General features: G+C 38.8%; 3 protein-coding genes across 3 annotated transcripts; 2 read left to right on the top strand and 1 right to left on the bottom strand. All coding sequences in view use genetic code 11, as the record gives it.

Annotated features, from left to right (window-relative positions):
• Positions 1 to 169: 169 nt before the first annotated feature.
• Positions 170 to 2184, top strand: EGR_10237 (hypothetical protein; the record flags this gene model as incomplete). Its single annotated transcript, XM_024499486.1, has 6 exons — positions 170 to 254; positions 356 to 452; positions 1084 to 1152; positions 1190 to 1247; positions 1929 to 2001; positions 2105 to 2184. The coding sequence occupies 6 exons, from the start codon at positions 170 to 172 to the stop codon at positions 2182 to 2184; spliced, it is 462 nt and encodes a 153-aa protein (XP_024346095.1).
• A 358-nt stretch (positions 2185 to 2542) lies between these two features.
• Positions 2543 to 6075, top strand: EGR_10236 (Gamma-secretase subunit APH-1A; the record flags this gene model as incomplete). The annotated part of the gene is made up of 5 exons (XM_024499485.1): positions 2543 to 2646; positions 3178 to 3321; positions 3536 to 3810; positions 4261 to 4388; positions 5890 to 6075. 5 exons carry the CDS (start codon positions 2543 to 2545, stop codon positions 6073 to 6075), a joined length of 837 nt encoding a protein of 278 aa, XP_024346094.1.
• A 1168-nt stretch (positions 6076 to 7243) lies between these two features.
• On the bottom strand, positions 7244 to 13166 carry EGR_10235 (Carboxypeptidase A2; the record flags this gene model as incomplete). The annotated part of the gene is made up of 10 exons (XM_024499484.1): positions 7244 to 7455; positions 7702 to 7786; positions 8403 to 8611; positions 9426 to 9513; positions 9690 to 9785; positions 10127 to 10225; positions 10834 to 10932; positions 11684 to 11792; positions 12103 to 12324; positions 13090 to 13166. 10 exons carry the CDS (start codon positions 13164 to 13166, stop codon positions 7244 to 7246), a joined length of 1296 nt encoding a protein of 431 aa, XP_024346093.1.
• Positions 13167 to 17734: the final 4568 nt, after the last annotated feature.

Genomic DNA, 17734 nt, shown 5'->3' with positions numbered 1-17734 from the left:
TCGGAGCACTACAGTAACATTCTGCTTTATTTGAAGAGTTATATATTATTTTGTACTAGCGTTTTTTTGCAGGTATTTTACCTATCGTTAAAGATTAGGAATTTTCAAAATGAGCAATAATACTAAATTTTTTGTTTTTGGCAACAGGCATTACACCTTACTTCTTTTTATGAGGACAGGCACTGAATCATGTAACAATCTTTTACTTTTTATTTGGCCTGGCGCTCAGTTTGCTGTTGTTAATACTTGGGGCGGTTTGCCTAGGTGACTTTCCCGTTTTCATTGCTGATTATTTTTAAAGATCTACATTGGTTTTACAACACTGCGTTAAGATTGATGCTCAAAGGAATTTAAGTTCTTAAAAGGGCTGCCTTTGATACAACCACAACCTGTGGACTTATTCTTAAAGTTTGCGGAGCATCAGTTCACGGAATCCTCAATCCGAATATAAGGTTGGAGTGCTCTTTATGTGTTTAAAGACTTTATTTTTAATTGTTTGCTTTGTCCTGGAAAACTTTCTACTTTGTTGGATTTAAAAGTCCTTTTGATCGCCGAAGGCTCTTACATCTTTGTAAGAGCGTAGATATATTTTTAGGTCCCTACCCATTAAAATGCCTTGACCGTCTTAGTTTTGCCCCGAACGTTTTTCACGAGGCTAATAAGCGGCTTATTTTGACGTGTATTTTAGGCTATGTGCAGCCTGGCACTTTCGCATAACCATAATACGCTTTTTCAGAGGCTGTTCAAGGTATCGATTACTACCTCCGGCCTTAGCATGGCATCAATTATCTCATTGAATCTGGCATATTGTGAGAGCGTAGGGAATTCGCCTATCCCATAAGCGCTATTATTGATGTTGCTGGTGGTGCGTTTCCCATTGTCATTGGTATTTTGTTGGCCCTTTATGGAAGAGAAATCATATCTCGGTGGGGTATGTTGTTCACTTGTCAAGCCCACTTCTTCAAAACTAATTTAAGTTAAGTGGATAAATTTTGTTTCAAAAATATGAAAACATGCATTTCTTCACATCGTTGGTGTGATGACTGTATCGACTTATTTCGTGGCCTCCTACCATCTAAATAGGCAAAACGCGCTTTCTTCGCTGATACATTGGCACAGTCTCGCGCGTCAATGTGCGGATTTTTTCCGATGGTGACGCACCATTCTATCGTACCCATGAAACCAAGAGCAAGAAATTTGTCGCTGTCGGCGCATTGATACCTTACTTCTCCGTCGACCTTCTAACGGTGTGTTACATTTCCCGGTCATGCGCTCCATAACCTACCTTATTTGAACGCTAATGGGCCATTACTCTAAAAAATTTTTGTAAACTACCTAACTACTAAGTATTAGGAACCAGTTTGAAGGCTTTAGCTCTTCTGTCAAGCGAAAAACTACACAAATGCACTCTTGCATCACATTTCAGTCATCTTTGTAGTTAAACTGCACACCTTCGGCCAATGTTTCCGAATCTGCTGATAATTGGGTGTTAAGGATGATGTTTGCTTAGTGGGGCGTCTACGCAAATAAGGGTTCCACTCATTACTTCCTTGCGAAATGGCTCATCATCGTCACCATCATCTCCGTTAAAAAACCGCTTTAAACTATCGTTTAGAGCAATTGTTATCGGCTTTACTTTACAATATTCTGTCAAATGAAAATGCTGCCTGTGTAAAGGTTAGAAAAAATCACTATTTGCACACAGTGAATTGATTGTGTAAATATTTTTCGATTAAGCAAGTATATTTTACTGATGTGTCAGGCAAAGGTAGCATAGGTTTTCTTTAATCTTAATTTATAAGATTATAACATTAATTGTAGGTCGTATCTGATTCTAGTTGTAAAACAAATTGAAAGTGGCTGTTTGCCTTCCCTAGCCATTGGGTCCAACGGAGAAGTATGCGCTTCAGCTAGATCGCCATGCCTAGCCTCGAGTTGCGGCCATTCTTTCAGACATTTTCACGAGAGACGTGCGACTATTGGTGCCAGGAGCCGGATTCGGTACGTTCCGCCTGCCTCTCGCCTGTCCGTTCACTGAAAGAGGCCATTTATTGAAGACCGAAGCACCATTACCACGACGTCAGCTTCTCATTCTCACCCCTAGCCGGCACTACTCCAGATGGTGGCTTCGGTGTTCGCATACCTCTACCCTATCCTCTCTTCTCTGACTTTCCCACCGTCTAGTATCTTTGATTTTATTTTATTCACTGTTATTTCTCTCTGGTCTCAGGTATAGTTAACTCCGGTTTGGTTTTTTATTTTAAATAAAGCTACTGAATTTCAGCTTTTCTTCTTTTTTAGTCGTTTTTATTGTTTGCATCATATAAGGCGGTCCTTTAAACCCGCTTTTTGCCTTATTCATAATTTAAATTTTTGTTGAAATACTTTCTTGTTTTATTTGGTATTATAATTCATTATTTTTTTGAGATCTGATGTCCTCATCGGGTCTTGTGTGTTAAAATATGAGCACTTTGAACGTTTCACCTTGCTGCTTAAAGCATGCCGTCTCTCCTCTCCTTTTTAAGAATGAGAAATGACGTTAATGGGTGCCGTTGGATGCGGGTTGATTGGCTTTGGTCCGATCTGGACGCTCTTTTGTCTCGTCGTTGCTCGTGATCCCCTTCAAGTCATCTTCTTCACTCTAAGGTACGTCTAATTCGGTAAATGTCTCCTTTTTGGCGTTATCTTCGTCCACTCTCCTTATATTTGGGTGTAGAAAACCTACTCCTTTAGTGTTTTAGTTTTCTACGTTCACTAATTGTACTTGTACTAAAATCAGATCGGCTACACACACGGAGGACCAATTCTGCAGTACTTCCGAGGGCTTCCTATACTGTCGTATTATATTTATCAAAGGTAAAGAAAACATAATCACCTTAAGAACTAGTGAAATATGTAAAGCGCGATCAGGTCTTATACTTATCTTCCTGGAGCTCAGTTGTCGTAAAACATGGGGTTGATTTGGTTCCATTTCTTGTCAGAAATTCGGTCGCTTTTGGTTTCTCATCTAGGTTTACAAAATAATGTAGTCACCTACAAGTATGCTTCGGATGATCATGATCAAATATTTATCTCCCTCAAGCGTTTTAAATGTTTTCTTTCAAAACATTCTTTAGACGATCGGAGTTTTAATCGTCGTTTTCACTTCTGTCCGTTTCTATTACTCTGCGTCTATAGTGCTTTCTTTTGGCTGATTGGATTATTGGCTGCATCGGTGATTTGGTACGCTGTGGTTCCTCTTCGAGATCAGCTGGCATTCGGTTTGGTCAATGTCTGTCTCTTTCAAGAAGTTATGCGGTTCCTATTTTATTTTCTCGTATCGTAAGTTACTATTTCAAGTCCACATTTATCATTTGTCTTATGGTTTCCTCCAAGTGCTCTGATTCAATACTATTGGACAGGTCAATGGCTTAAGAATGTATAATTGCTGTCACTTGAATTACGTCTGTCATAACATGGCTCCCATTTAAACTGGAAGTGTTGGTTATACTTTTATATTGCTGTTCTGGCCTGCTTTGTCCATATTAATATTCAGAAAAGCCGAATACAGTCTTCAGAAGATGGTAGAGGCAGAGGCTCAAGTGGCTATTCATTCAAATCACCCCCGTGAACTAGATGTCGCCGTGAGGTCTGCTAATGGTAGCGCCAAGCATGGCTCAATATTTGATCATCGGACCTTGGCTTTCACTTCAGGACTAAGTTTTGCCTTGATGGCTGGTATTATCGAGTATGTTTACATCTTCGATGGTGTGATTGGACCAGGAACGCTATTGGAGGGATCTAACCCTGGTTATTTCTTTATTTTTGCCGGTGGGTACGCATTGACATACTCTTTCAGTTGTTTTAAATGCTTTTCCGATTTCATCAACCGGCGCTCGATTCAACGGTCTTTAAGGTTCCCTGGGAAGACTTTGGCATTAAATAAATTTTAGTATGCTTCAGGTTTTGTGTTTGGCCTCCATTTATGCATTTATTGCTAGAAATTCTCTTATAAAACGCTTTATTGCGTAAATAGTCATTGTCGCAAACCAGTTCCGTGTCGCAAATTACCTCTGTCTTTTGGAAAGAAGACAGTGTCTACTAAAGAATAATGTTAGTAAATGGCCAATTTTATTTGTGCTTTCAAACCTTTTTTTAATCCTAGCATGCAACTAATTCATGTCGCTTGCTTTAAGAGACTATGATATTTCAATACGATGCACCACTACTGCAGTTCTGATATTGACGTAGTCTGGATTGAAATATGCTCTTTTTTTACAGGTTTAACTTCCTTTTTCATGGGTCTACTCCAGATTTCCTGGTCCATTATTCTCTTTCGAGCCTTCCATCTCCGTCTCTACATCGACATCGTAGTAGTGTGTGCCACCCACGTGGCCCTTTCAGCACTGGTAAGCTTATCTCCGTCCTCGGAATGTTAAAACAGATCTAGACAGTGGTTTTCGTATACCATGACCAAATATTTAATTTTGGCAAATGCTAAAAACTGGCATAAGTTTTAGTGAATCTTGCGAATTTGTAAATACCTTGATTCAATTAAATTGTTGATATTTAGCATTTGAATGGGAACCGATTAAATTCAGTTTTTATCAATGAAAATGGCATAACTACAAAAAGTGTCCTAAAATATTCTACTCGTTAGGATAATCATCATCACGATCTTTAATGTTCTGCTATGAATCCAACTTGCGTCTCAAAAGGCCTAGCTTAGAGAACCAGCCTCCTCATTTTCTACCTCACTTTACCTTCCACCTCTTTCGCATGTAATTGTCTAATGCCAAGGAAGGATGCCAATCACTAGGGGGAGTATCAATGGAGTGTGGAGGATGCGAATGAGGATAGGTAGTGCCACCTTCCCATCCTAAAGTGTGGTATGATATTTTCTCAGGAGTAAGCTTTTAAGCGATATGGGATCTTGCGTTGACCTATGAGAATAAGACGACGCTTTTCTTGTGCTCCTTCGAGTCGTGTGGAGTAGATAGATATCAGACGTAATTACTGTTTGAGTTCCAGCAAGGGATTCATGGTGAACAACTCTATCTATAGTCCGTCATATTCTCCTGGGAATAAGGTAGGGCCTCAGAAATGTGAAATGGTGAATTATTTGGAGATGACTGTTAGCATGTTTGTTCACTTAACGAATGTTGAAATAAAAATATCAATTGCCATCCCACGTCAGTCAGGAAGCCATATCAAATGCACGACGCCTCCTTATACGAAGAGGTTGCGAACAAGTTGTCAGTCTTTGGAACCCAATGCTATCTTTTAATGCATAGCATGCAGATCCCATTTGTTTATTAGCTTCCACGACTTTCCTAACTGGTGTAGGTATAAAGTATTTCATTACGCCCATTAAAAGTGACTGAGGGTGCTTGATACGTTAATGTTCATCTGTTCTAAGCGATAGCATCTCAACTTTTTCATTATTGAAAATAACGGTTTTCCAAAACGTAGCGCACCGTCATCTGCTAATGTTACCCACAATGTGTTGCAAGAAGCTTCTCCAACTTGAGAACCGAGTTGAATTTGTTCTATAAATGTGACGAGCTTGAATCACATTAGGTTCATTTGACACTTTGTGAGGATTAATAATAGCAGAAAAGTAGTAGAAAGCGCAATAGAGTGTCTGGTGCTGACAGGCTGGCCCCTATCTCCGCTTTATAATGCATATAAACAATGGCGCACATGCCTTAGGCCCCCGTAAGTTGCAACAATCATTGCAGCAAAATATGCTAATTACAACACAACGCTTCGGGCCATCTAATATTAGTGTTTTCGTCCTCCACGTAGTGTAGTTGAAGGTGGATATCGGTGTAGCTTAGTCCCGAATGAACTATTTCATCGCCGCTCTTGTTGCTAATGAGACACTAGCAATTTCTGTTTTATTAACAGACTCTCTTGAACGATTGGTCGCACCCAGCACCTGAGCTCGTCTGCGTGACAACCATGATAGCTGCCTTTGGCTTCAACGCATATGCATTTTTCGCTGCTGGTGGCCGCTTGCTTTACGGTGCAAATTCCCCTCCTCGGAGCATAAATTCTGCATTCTTCGTGTCCCCAGCTACTACAACTATCTAATCAGTTAGACCATTTATAACGCTCAAATTTACCTCCATTGCAATGATTTCGTCTGCGTGACGTATCAACTTTTGTATTTACCTGTATTTATGACTTTTCCTATTTCAATGTTGTTCCTTTTTATCTAATGGGGATTCGAATTTACAGGCCACTGCAATTTCTCCAAGAGCTTTTGATGCAATTGGCCTTTAATTGAACCATCGGAGTACACTTTTCTAATCACATTTTAGAGGGAAAATTGGGGTTTTCCGTCAGTTCCTATTTGTTCTGGACATTGTGAAGTGTTTTTACCTTTTATTACTTATGCCATAAATTGCCACCATATTTTGAACCTATAAAGAAAGGTTTTGCTTTTACTATTTACATGTAACATAATTGCAGCTCTAGATAATCATTCCCACATATGCATTTTGGCGTGTCATAATGAGCCCTTCAGCCGTAGCTGGTGCTGTTAAATACGATCGGTCCTCAACAATGCATGGTTTATTTTATAACGGATCTAGGTACAAGGTACCTTGACTGATCTTCTTATCCGTGTGTTTGGCACTGACTACGCTGGTGGTGGTTAGCAATGTTGCTCGATCTTATATAATGGTAATCTTGGGGTCTTTGGGGTTTGCTTATTGGGGCAACTAAACTGCTATTTCGGATACCAGTGGGTTTTGTTCGGACGGACCTTCATCTATCTTGACCGTAATACTTGACAGAATCTGGGGTGTGTCCTGGTCACATCGGTTAGGGGAGCAGACGTGCCTCCGTCGGGTTTAAAATCATGGTAGAAGAGTTTCAAGACAGGTGGAAATGGGTCACACTATTTTATTTCACTACTATTTCACTATTTTACTGACAAACCACCCCATAAATGCCTAGAGATAAGCCTTTTTAAGACAAGACTTTCTTTGGTAGCTCTTTAATTGACCCTCTAAGTGCTTTCACCACGCTGGACCTTCGATAAACGGTTAACTCGATTTTTCAGCTATGTCAAGTCGTGCGTCATCTGCTCTACTGTATTTCAAAAAGAAAATATTTCCCAGATAAGCGAGCGGACTTACTTTGCACATTTTATTTTATATGAAACACAAGAATTGGGGACAATCGAAGTGCCTAATTTGGCTTTTGCATGCCGCATAAGTATTCCTATCAGTGAGCCTTTACCACATTTCTTGCGCTACTTCATGTGTTCGACGAAGGTTTCCAAAGCGGTCCACATTTCTTCACCAACCAGTGTAATATATGCCGGTGGTAACAAGAAGTTGTAGCTCCCAAGGTCTGGTAATTCAAACGTGTAGGTGTATGGAATCTTCAAAGATCCACATGCGAAGTCATCTGAGCCACCCGCAGCAGCATCTAAAGTAATGTCAAGACTGGTCTTTGAGGAACCTGTTTTTCTGAGAAAAAGTGGTGTTATTACACTTTCACAAGTCAAATTGGCACTGTCGTTTCCATAAATACCGAACCACATCGCATTAGGTCAGGAAATCAACGCGATCATGGCAATCCAAGATTCGTAATGTTTCTCTCTTCGAGGGTGCCCTTTTTTGGAATTTGTAAGCGCATGGTGAAGGATCCGATTTGGTTCTGCCTTAAGCTAATTATAACCAAGAGGCCAAGATTTTTGGGACTTACACAGGAGGTCAGCAGCGCTTCCAGTTGAATATACGTCTCCGTGTTGCTTCCAAATCCGGTATATAGTCTTTAGAGTCAGTCGCAGCTGCAATTTCCCAGTGAATTGAATTTGTTATTTTTAAAATTATTTGAAATTACACAAAAGAAAAGGGATTGCGTATTGCTCTGTCTCTGAGTAGGGACAGTTTAAGATGCAAATTCCTATTTGGCAAATGTTATGCAATGGTCTAAAGAAAATTTTAGTTATCTCCAACTTTAATCCTTGGAGTGCCACTGTGAAGGCTGAAAACGATATCTAATGCGTAACAGAGTCGAAGTACGATTGAGTACTCTGTATCAATGGAAACCGATCTAGTTAGGTTCTTCCAATAAGAAAAAAAAAAACGGTAACTGATCCAAAGCTCTAAAACAATGTGAACAACTGACGTTTCTTCCAGGTCATTAAGTTTCCCTTAGTATCAAAGTTTGGATAAAAGTCTTATGTATCTACGCCCAATTAATGAATGTTTCATTTTTAGTCACAGCATAATGCATTCACTAGTAACTGCGGTGAATTTTCTGTTTTTCACTTTATTGTTCGCCTCTCTGGGTGGATTGTTAACTGATCTTTATTGGATTTTTAGGTCATGCTGATCTGAGGTTACAAAAGCACGAATTATCCATACAATGCTTATTTCGAAATTGAAGTAATTTGTTCTTACCAGTTCATCGTAGTTAGCTGGGCGCAAACCTCTCTGAAATCCATAGGGCGTCAAGATCAACTGTCCGTATGAGTGGAGCGTAATGAACAGCTTTGTTTGGTTCGCAATTGATGTTAACTTTTTTACTATACTTTGTGTCTCTGCTTGATCGGCTGCACTAAGGCCTCTGAAGATTTCACCACACGGATTTGATGAAGATCCACTGAAGCCTAGGTAATGCAAGCAGTTACACGGTAATGATCTCTCAAAAGGAAGCATCACATATCTATACCTTAGGATTCGAGTATTTGTAAAGTAAATAAAAGAGCGATTAAGTTGATGTTTTACATCAGTAAAATTACTCAAATTAGTCGAAATAGTAAATATGCTTATCCACTTAGATTTCCGGAACAAAATCAGTCAAGTAAACTTATCTTGTTTTTGCGCTGCATATTTACTGTTTAACACAACGAACTGGTTTTTACTCTAAGTAACAATCAGTTGTTAATCGAAATGATAGAATTAGTTCTTTCATGCATAAAGCTTAAAAATGTATGGGGCAAGGAGGACAAGTGCAGTCACCCAACTTTGTCTGATTCTCGCTTTAATTCGAAGGGTGTATGCATCATATTTGAAAGCCGCTATTCCTTATAGATCCTGTCGGTGTATGTTTGAATAAAATGGAAAACGCAATAATTTCCTACAATGTTGGGAAAATTTTAGCTTTAGCACTGCATAAATCGGATAGCGAATATCTACATCTCAGCAGTACCTTTGATGAAGTCATCAATGTTTTTCTTGAAAGGGGATCTGATTTTGAATTTGCCCCATGTCTCCTTATACTGTTTCAAGAATTATAAAAGGATGGGCTTTTCTGAGTTGCGTAAGAATGCGTGAAAAGAAATAGGAAGTGATAGTAGTATTCATTTCAAATAATTGGTGCAGTAGAGCTCGATTATTTCATTGAAGATAGGCACGGTAATAACCTGTAAAAATCGGAGTGTCAAAGCCGATCTAGTTACTCTTGATAAAGCCTGGACTTACCCCACTTGAATGGGAAGTTTCGATTTAGGTCAACGCCGTAGCAGTCACTATGTGCAGTTTTGTTACGATTCTTCCGCCAGTAACGACTCTAAATATTATTTTTTGGAATGAATACGATGATTATAGTTGTTTTACCTTGTCTTAAAGCCCTAGGATACCAGTGCACTTTGTACTCAAATGTAACCTACTATTCGCTTTAATTCAATGTACAAATGATAAACTTATTTAACTAAATAGTATACGCACCAACGGCATGCAACTTACTCGCGTGAAACTGAATGCGTAACCGTCGGGGTTTATTTCAGGTGCAACATAGAACTGATATTTTTGAAGCACTTTGGATCCCTTCCACGAAAGGAGCTAGGCAGCGTGAACCGAAAACGTTAAGAAATGTGAAATTATTGAAAAACTGGATTTTGCAAGACTTGACTTTAGCGAAATCCACAAAAATAACAATAGGCATTATTGTTTTACGGTTTACTCCCAGTAACTACTTAACTTGGCCATGGACTTTTTACTGAAATTGACTTCAAGAAAGCAAAATGCGTTCTTATGTTACACAAAATGCATGAGTTACTTTTGTCGGTTTAGTAATATGTTTAGTGTCCATCCTTATATTAACGAGCAATCAGTACTGTGCATCTATAGCCAACCATCGGCAAGAATAAAGCGGCGCATCAAAGGCTTTAGGAGCTTCCTACCCTGTCGATGATGTAGAGGGCCGAGGCGGGAGCAATCCACTCGCGAGCGTGGATTCCGGCATCAATCCAAATAATAGGGAGCGACCTGTTGGTCGATATCTTTAAAAAATAAAATCGGCTATAGTTAGGCAACAAAAATTAGGTTCATTGTTGACAAACGTAAGTCGTTGTGAAGAAATGCTCAGATATTAACACAACGTTCCTTTCATGAGCACTGATTTGTTTTTGCGTTTCTTAATGATGGGTACAAATTTGACTTATGGAAAAGCTACAAGATTATTGCCAAGCTGTGCTAGCACAAATCATGAAGAATGGTGCTATGACTGATATTTCGCGATACTATCTCTAATAAATACAGGCTACCTTACATCTATAGAACAAACTCAAAGTGCGGACCATTAATGTAAATGGCGATTTACATGAAGCTGGTTTCTTTGCTCGATGTATATTTGATTGCAGTAAATTTAGTCACGATTCATTGAGCCAAATTCTTGCCGCACTTTTAGGAAAATATTGTATTTAATAAGTAAGTAGAATTGTGGTAACTTAAATTAACGTTTGCATAATTTCTGTAAGAAACTCGATGAAAATTACTACTCCGTACACATTGCTTACGCATCAGCTGAGGCGTTTATTCCGACGCGTCACTTAGCCATAGCGAGGTAAGTAAAGATTCACAAAATCAAGCACGAATTTATCGACCTCACCTTCAAAAGCCATATGGATCTCCCCTCTATGGTCTTTCCAAGTTCCTCAAGAGTTGCGATTTGAACCTTTTCAGCAATTTCACGTAGATTATTCTCCATCTGGAAACATTCAAATCAGTGTTGCACTTCCAAATTGACCCTCATACCTCATTACCTTTTAGTATCTCATAAAGTTTGGGTGAAATCGTTTTAAATTAGCTAATTAAGAACTTTTAACCCAGTACAACTGTAACTCTTGTTATTGTCTTGGTGGAAATTTATTCTAGGTAAGGTAATCCTTATTCTCGTTTAATTCACTTTCGATTAAGGTGGCCATACAATGCGCGTTTGCAATCGAATTTGTATATTACTAGTACATTATTTAGCTTTACTGAATAACAATTGGCGATTGGAGTATTAGCGGACTTTCGGTAGGCCGCTTGATACGTTTAGCTTCCCAAATAGAGAATATCAGGCTACTCTGTTATTGACAGGTGCACATTTAGGTCTAAAAGGGTGTGAAACTTTATTTAAATTTTTTTGCGATGCCAAAACTTTTGTTGGTTTCTCTGCTAATTATGGATTTCCACTTTGATATAGCTCAAGGTGAAAAGGACGAAGATTGTCCCTTTTTTGATTGACAAGATCAATCATCTAGTAGAATGGTAAGATTTAAGCCATGCCTGTGCAATACCATCAGCTCGTATCAATGAAGACGACAGTCGAATAATTCATGCTGCATAAAGTTATTTACTTTAAAAGTGCAAGACAGAGTAACAGTCTTGACGTTCTTCTTTCCTACTGCTCTATTTGCTCAATGCAACGAAGTGTATTCTTGTTTGTGCGTCTAAAATGTGCACGGTTTACTTACCACAGTGAACGGAAAGTAAGCATCATGTGACATAAGACGTCCACTTGATCTGCGTGACCGAATTCTCGACATCGCTCTCATGTTGGCCCGCTTCGAGCGTTTGATGGACCTAAATGGTGGATATAGTATTAGTAAATATCATAAGCATAAAAACTAAGTTCTGTAAAAATTAATTGTAATAAGGTCAGACGTTCATGACGCTGGTTTATGGTGGCGAAAAAGTGAATAAGCTGCCGTTTTATAAGTCTTTTATCAGCCGGTTTTGAAAGTCATGTTTTTTGTATTTAAGCCTTTACTACCCTCTTTAAGAGTGTATTAAAGTTTAACACTTCTGAGTAGATTGACACTATAGAATTTTCTGCATTCTTAATTAGTTATTTTTCCTTGAGAGATTAATAAATCTGGCACCGTATGTTTACCTTTCTACGTCGTTGTCAATAATTTGGGCGGAAACTTTGTGAGCTTGGATAAGCTTTTTGAATTCTTTGAGGGCGGATGGTCCTACCATGATATCTAAGTAGTCGCCACGCAATCGATGTGACTGGAGGATGTCATATTGTGTATTGTCTTCCCCTGCCTCCAGGGCCTCCATGAAAGATTTTGCGACATCTCTGGGAATACGGAGACGATAGATACGGTGCCTACAAACAAAGTTGTGCATTCAGAATGCATGACAGCCTATTTGACAATAAGTACGTTTGATCTCCCGTATTTGCAGGGGGTCATAATTTTTGAACAAATTTTCTTAGAGAGATATTATACTTTACCCTATTGAAAATTGCAATTAGGAATCCCAAGTTGTACAAATAAGTGTTAGGAAGCTGCATATAGACGACTTGTCTCCTTCGATTTCTAGGGCCTCCAAATGTATATGAACATCAGTTTTCGTTGTTTCAGTTCAGGCTTTCATGGTACTTTTAATAAAGTTGCAAAGTTGGAGCATTCATATGGGATTCACAAATGGCTTGGATTGCATTAAATGGAATATAGTGGAAGAAAAACAGGTTGTTTTAATAAGTATACACTGTATGGTATCTGAATTTGTACTCCAGAACTCGCGCATACACGCACACACAACTTGCCATGGTTAACCTTACCGTACACATATTCATTACTTGATTTTTATAGCACGATTCGTGAAGTCTAGTAGAAAATTAAATTTGTGCGCTTAATGGAGCACCAGTCATCTTCATATTGGGTAGCTTCAATTTTAATAACCATTTAACTACAGTGTTCGATGAATGCCCTTCAAATTTCTCAAATTTTCACCTTTAAAAAATTCAGTTATTACACTATAGATGGAAATTAAATGAGGTGGCTCATCCTAATGCCTCTACAAAGAATGCTAAAAGATATACGCTAATGTAGTGTAGTCTCATCAACAATCGAAATACGCATGAACTCACCTTCGAAACGTACTACCAGCACAATATACAAAATGAAGAACTAAAAAGATGGCTATCACTTTGATCCAATTCAGCATACTGCAAGGCAGAGACACACTTCACCTCACCTATGATTCCGATCCACCGTATTTAAGTAAACGAGTGTGACATGGCGATTGGGCCGAATGGTCGACTATGTTTATTCGTACATTTTGGCCCAATGTATACGGGAACACAAAGCGTCTATACCTACGCTAAAGTGAAGGTGCAGAGCCCGAGTTAGACATTGAGGTGCACTGGTGACCCTTAAGTTAAAGCATTGTAGTTTGTTGCGCCAAATGTCAGTTATTAAGAAATCACTCACTTTATGCAAGAAATTGGCTTTCAGGCTTAAGCACGTGTGAAAACGTATTATCTTGCTAAGATTACTCGACCGTAGTATCACAATAATTTTAGTATATGAATGAACTAGAACTCCGAATTGTGAAGTTCTTTTATTCTGAGATTAATTTCGTTCATATTTTCAACTTGAATAGAAACTAATGCTAACGGAGAATATCTACGTGTAAAATTGCGCAAAAGCCAGTTTACCATTTATTTTATGGATAAATAAACTTGATTGGAATTCAATCATTCTTGCCATTTGCCATTTTGCGAACTTCATGAGTTCCATTTATAAACCCAAATTAGTGTTTTTATGTAGGTCATTTTAGGCTTTTAATGGTCCGCCAATAGGAAGCATTGCTACAGCTATTGGCTGTTAGGTCTACAGCCTGCGTGCATCTACTTTTCATCAATTTTGAGTTAGGTCGCTGTAAATTACTCGTAAGTGACCCATTATAACTTGACGGCAAAATTTTAGCTTTTGGGACATTGACTGCGAAATCATTGCCAAGCATTAATGAAATCGGAAGTTACGTTGTGGTTTACGGACATGGTTGAATTCTCGATGTGTGTATCGGAAGTCTACGTGCATATGCTGCCGACGTTTCGATGTTCTTAAATGCGTGGGAAAAATTGTGATTTTAACCAAGACCATCGCAGTTACTGCGCCTTAAAATTGCGAAAATGTCACTATCAGATCATTGCCTATTTAAATTCTTTTTCGATAAGGATGTGAAGAGTCCCATCAAATCTTCAAAGAAATGGCAGCATTAATGCTTCAAACTTGTTCGATGTTGTGGACGTTATACTGCATAAATAAGCTATACTTTGTATTGGTTACTGTAGGGAAGGGATTTGGTATCGTTTCACTTCGCCAACCCCAGGCTTGACCAGCTCCAATAAATCTCGGTAAAGTTAGATAGAAGGGTGAGTTGTGCCCATCTATATGTATGCAAGTTGAAGCTTCAGTACTGGCAGCGACGCCTGCCGCCGTTGTCTGCGTTTCCATGTAGGGAATAGTATACGCGAAAACTTCTCGATATTACTGTCCCAATTCTTGTCGCGATTTCGTGTTTTCACAAGCATGAAAAGCTCTACAAGGACATTTCTTCGATTTTGTAGCTGGACTGCACTTACAGGTAGGGACTCATAGAAGAAAGAAGCAGTGTAGCGTTCCGAGATTTCTCTGAAGACAAAAAAGACAATACTTGGGGACAATGTGTTTTTGACGTACAGTTGAACGTAGGACTACTGGCATGGTTCGGAGGCCAGGGCGCTCGGTGGAGGCACAATGGTAGACCCCTAAGTGGCCTAAGAGTTGGACAAAAAGTGTAGCGCAGTACCTTTGGTATTGGGCTTGCTTTGAATACTACTTATTGAGATAACTAGCCATTAGAAGGCCTACAAAAAGCAAGGAGGCACATCGGCAAACTTATCGTATTTTAGCAAGTTCCATATGATCACTTTATGTTAAGTAACTGCGCATAAATTTAATATCGGATTATAACTTACCTAAAAAAATTGACATTATCAATGATAGGAACAGCTCAGGTGATTCCCTTATGGCGCTAAAGGGTTCTGGTTCATCTGTACTGCGTTTTTAGGCCATACTTTCCCTTGAAGGGTAGTATTATCGCCTATTGAAAGGCACGAGGTGTATTAACACGTGATGCATGCACATTTCTAAGCCGTTGGCGCACGCATCCACTAGTATTGTAAAGCGCTCAATTATGTATGGATGCACTGTGACGCAATCCTGTCAACTGCAGGGCATCACGGCGTCTGTAGATGTTTAGTACACTTGACTTCTCGGTGGTTTGGCAACTAGCATGGGGTTCTTCAAAGTGGTGAGATTTAGCATTTCTTTTGCAGCCATTTCTTTACACAAATTCCACCTAATCTAATACTGGAGTATGTTTATGCAGATTCTTCATTATTAGCCCACACTTCTTTTGAATAAACTGATTTATAACCCAAATGGCTTTAGAGCACAAAGCATATTGAATGAACCATCTTGTAATTTTAATCATTACTTTTCCCACATCTTAAAAGGCGAGCATCTTCAATAATACGCAATTTGGTTTAAACGATCGGATTAACCTAATTTACACAATATACTCCGTTATGAAGCCCAATTTAAATTTATGCTCATGCCTGTAACATTATATTTAAACTTTTATAATAAAAACTCGTTGAAATGTCAACACCTTATTTTCTAAATGGTAAATGAAATGTAAATTTAGTTGGCTAATCACTACAAGTAGCGATTTTATATACATGCTAGGATCTTTTTTGTTTATCTACTTTATTTGCACCACATAAAGCTTACACTTCATCTATTTACTAGCGTCAAGCTTAATTAAAACATAAATGTATAACATATTGGTTAAATAAGGCTAGAGCCCTCTACCCTGGCAACAGATAGGCGAAGGCCATCAAGCGAATCGCAAATTCAGTGAAGCTGAAATTTGCTTTGATATGCACAAGTGTGTTCAAAGTAACCACGAAGACTGGGACCCTGTTGTGTTGTCACTTGTTGCAAGGGGGAAAACAAAAGGCTGCATTATTTTTCACGCACTTCCACATTTCACTTTAATCATAATTAATGGTGCGGCGCCGTTTTTTTCACCTTGTGTTATCTCCATAAGAATAACTGAATGGATTAACAGCCAAATATTTGGGGAAAGTTTAAAGTAGGAATCCATACCACTTACTTATTGTATCTACTGCTTTCACTAATAGAAAACATTTCAAGGCACTACCTGTTTTGTTCCAAATGTTTCGCATCCCATTTGCTGGATGGAGCCGGCCCAATAATCATTAGAAAAATGTCATAATTTCCATTAATGAGAACACAAAGTGGGTCCATTCCTTGGATTCTGTCCATTTCAAAAGACAAATAATTATTCACCTTATCGTCTTAGGAGAAATGATTACCATGAGCGCAGCCTTTATTAATCAAACCTTGAAATTTAACCGTTACTATAGTTTGAGATTCATTATTTTTAATGCATTGTGTAGGATAAACATTCTAACAAGATTTCGCTAAGCCTAATTCGTTATTACCACTTGATCGGGACCCCATTTTGAAATTAACCGAGCCTCTGTTTTGAAGCAATCTCCCATAACTACCGATTCACTGGAAGTCCGTGCACGCTTAAACTCTTGAGCCCTTTCTGAGCGTTATAAAGTAGTAGGCTATCATTAAACTTAAAATATTGTCGATTGCCAGCAGTTGACTTCGATTTATTCGGCAATATCTGGCTGCCTTATATTGTGTGACATGAGAAAGAAATTACCTTATCGGAGGTGGGTCTTATAATATGGATTTTCGTAAGGATGCTTGTTTCAATAGACATATCAATTTAACGATGGGTAAAATGTCTTCTCACAGTGTATTGAGCCTGCCATTCCAATGTATTTTATAGACTGATGAAATTAAAGAATATATCCTGTCGGAAGAGCACAACTGGATTATTCTCATTCCCGTCGGTGCTTACCTTGCCTACAGGGTGATTCGCGAATGGCATACTGAGTCGCAACTTCCTCCCGGTCCGACCGGTTGGCCGTGGTTAGGCTACACGGATTGCCTAGGTAAGCTACAGAAATTTAAGATGGCTAAGTCTACTACGTAATCAGATTAACGTAGAGGCAGTAGCATTTTTATTCTGATAGTAGCATATTCCAAATGAACGAATGTTATTTGGGTCCTATAACCAGCACTACGGAAGGCATCTTAAATCCACGTAATTGAAATGAAAATGAAATGAAATGAAAACGCATTAAACTTTAAGATCTAGTATGAAAGCTATGGATTGCTCTCAGTTTAAGGGTCCGCCTGGGGTCATTTTATTTTTACATTCTAATTTCTACTTGCGCTAAGGAAATGTTAACGCCTTTTCCTATCTCGACTAATACTCCTAGCAAATGATTGTAGGAGAGAATGCATTTAAAAAAGTCCAACTGCTGTGCAAGAAGTACGGCCCAGTGACCAGTTTCAGAATATGCGGGAAGCTAGTAGTCATTCTTAGCGACGAAGACACCATCAAAGAGGCTGCCTTCAAACACCGCATGCTAATTGGCCGACATACAATGTTAACGAATCATCTCCTGGCAAAAGGATATGGTATGATTTTGTCTTCATTCTGATCCTGTTCAATATTTCACTGCGTTATAACAACTGCTTGTGATTTTGTCGCCCGAGAACAGTATTTAACAGCATACGCTCTTCATGAATAGGATTTAATGAACTTTAGTAAATAATTTGTCGCAAAAAATGTAT

Source organism: Echinococcus granulosus, assembly GCF_000524195.1.
Source record: "Echinococcus granulosus chromosome Unknown EG_S00201, whole genome shotgun sequence".
In the NCBI taxonomy this organism is placed as follows: Eukaryota; Metazoa; Platyhelminthes; class Cestoda; order Cyclophyllidea; family Taeniidae; genus Echinococcus; species Echinococcus granulosus.
This window is presented reverse-complemented; position numbering and strand designations above follow the sequence as displayed.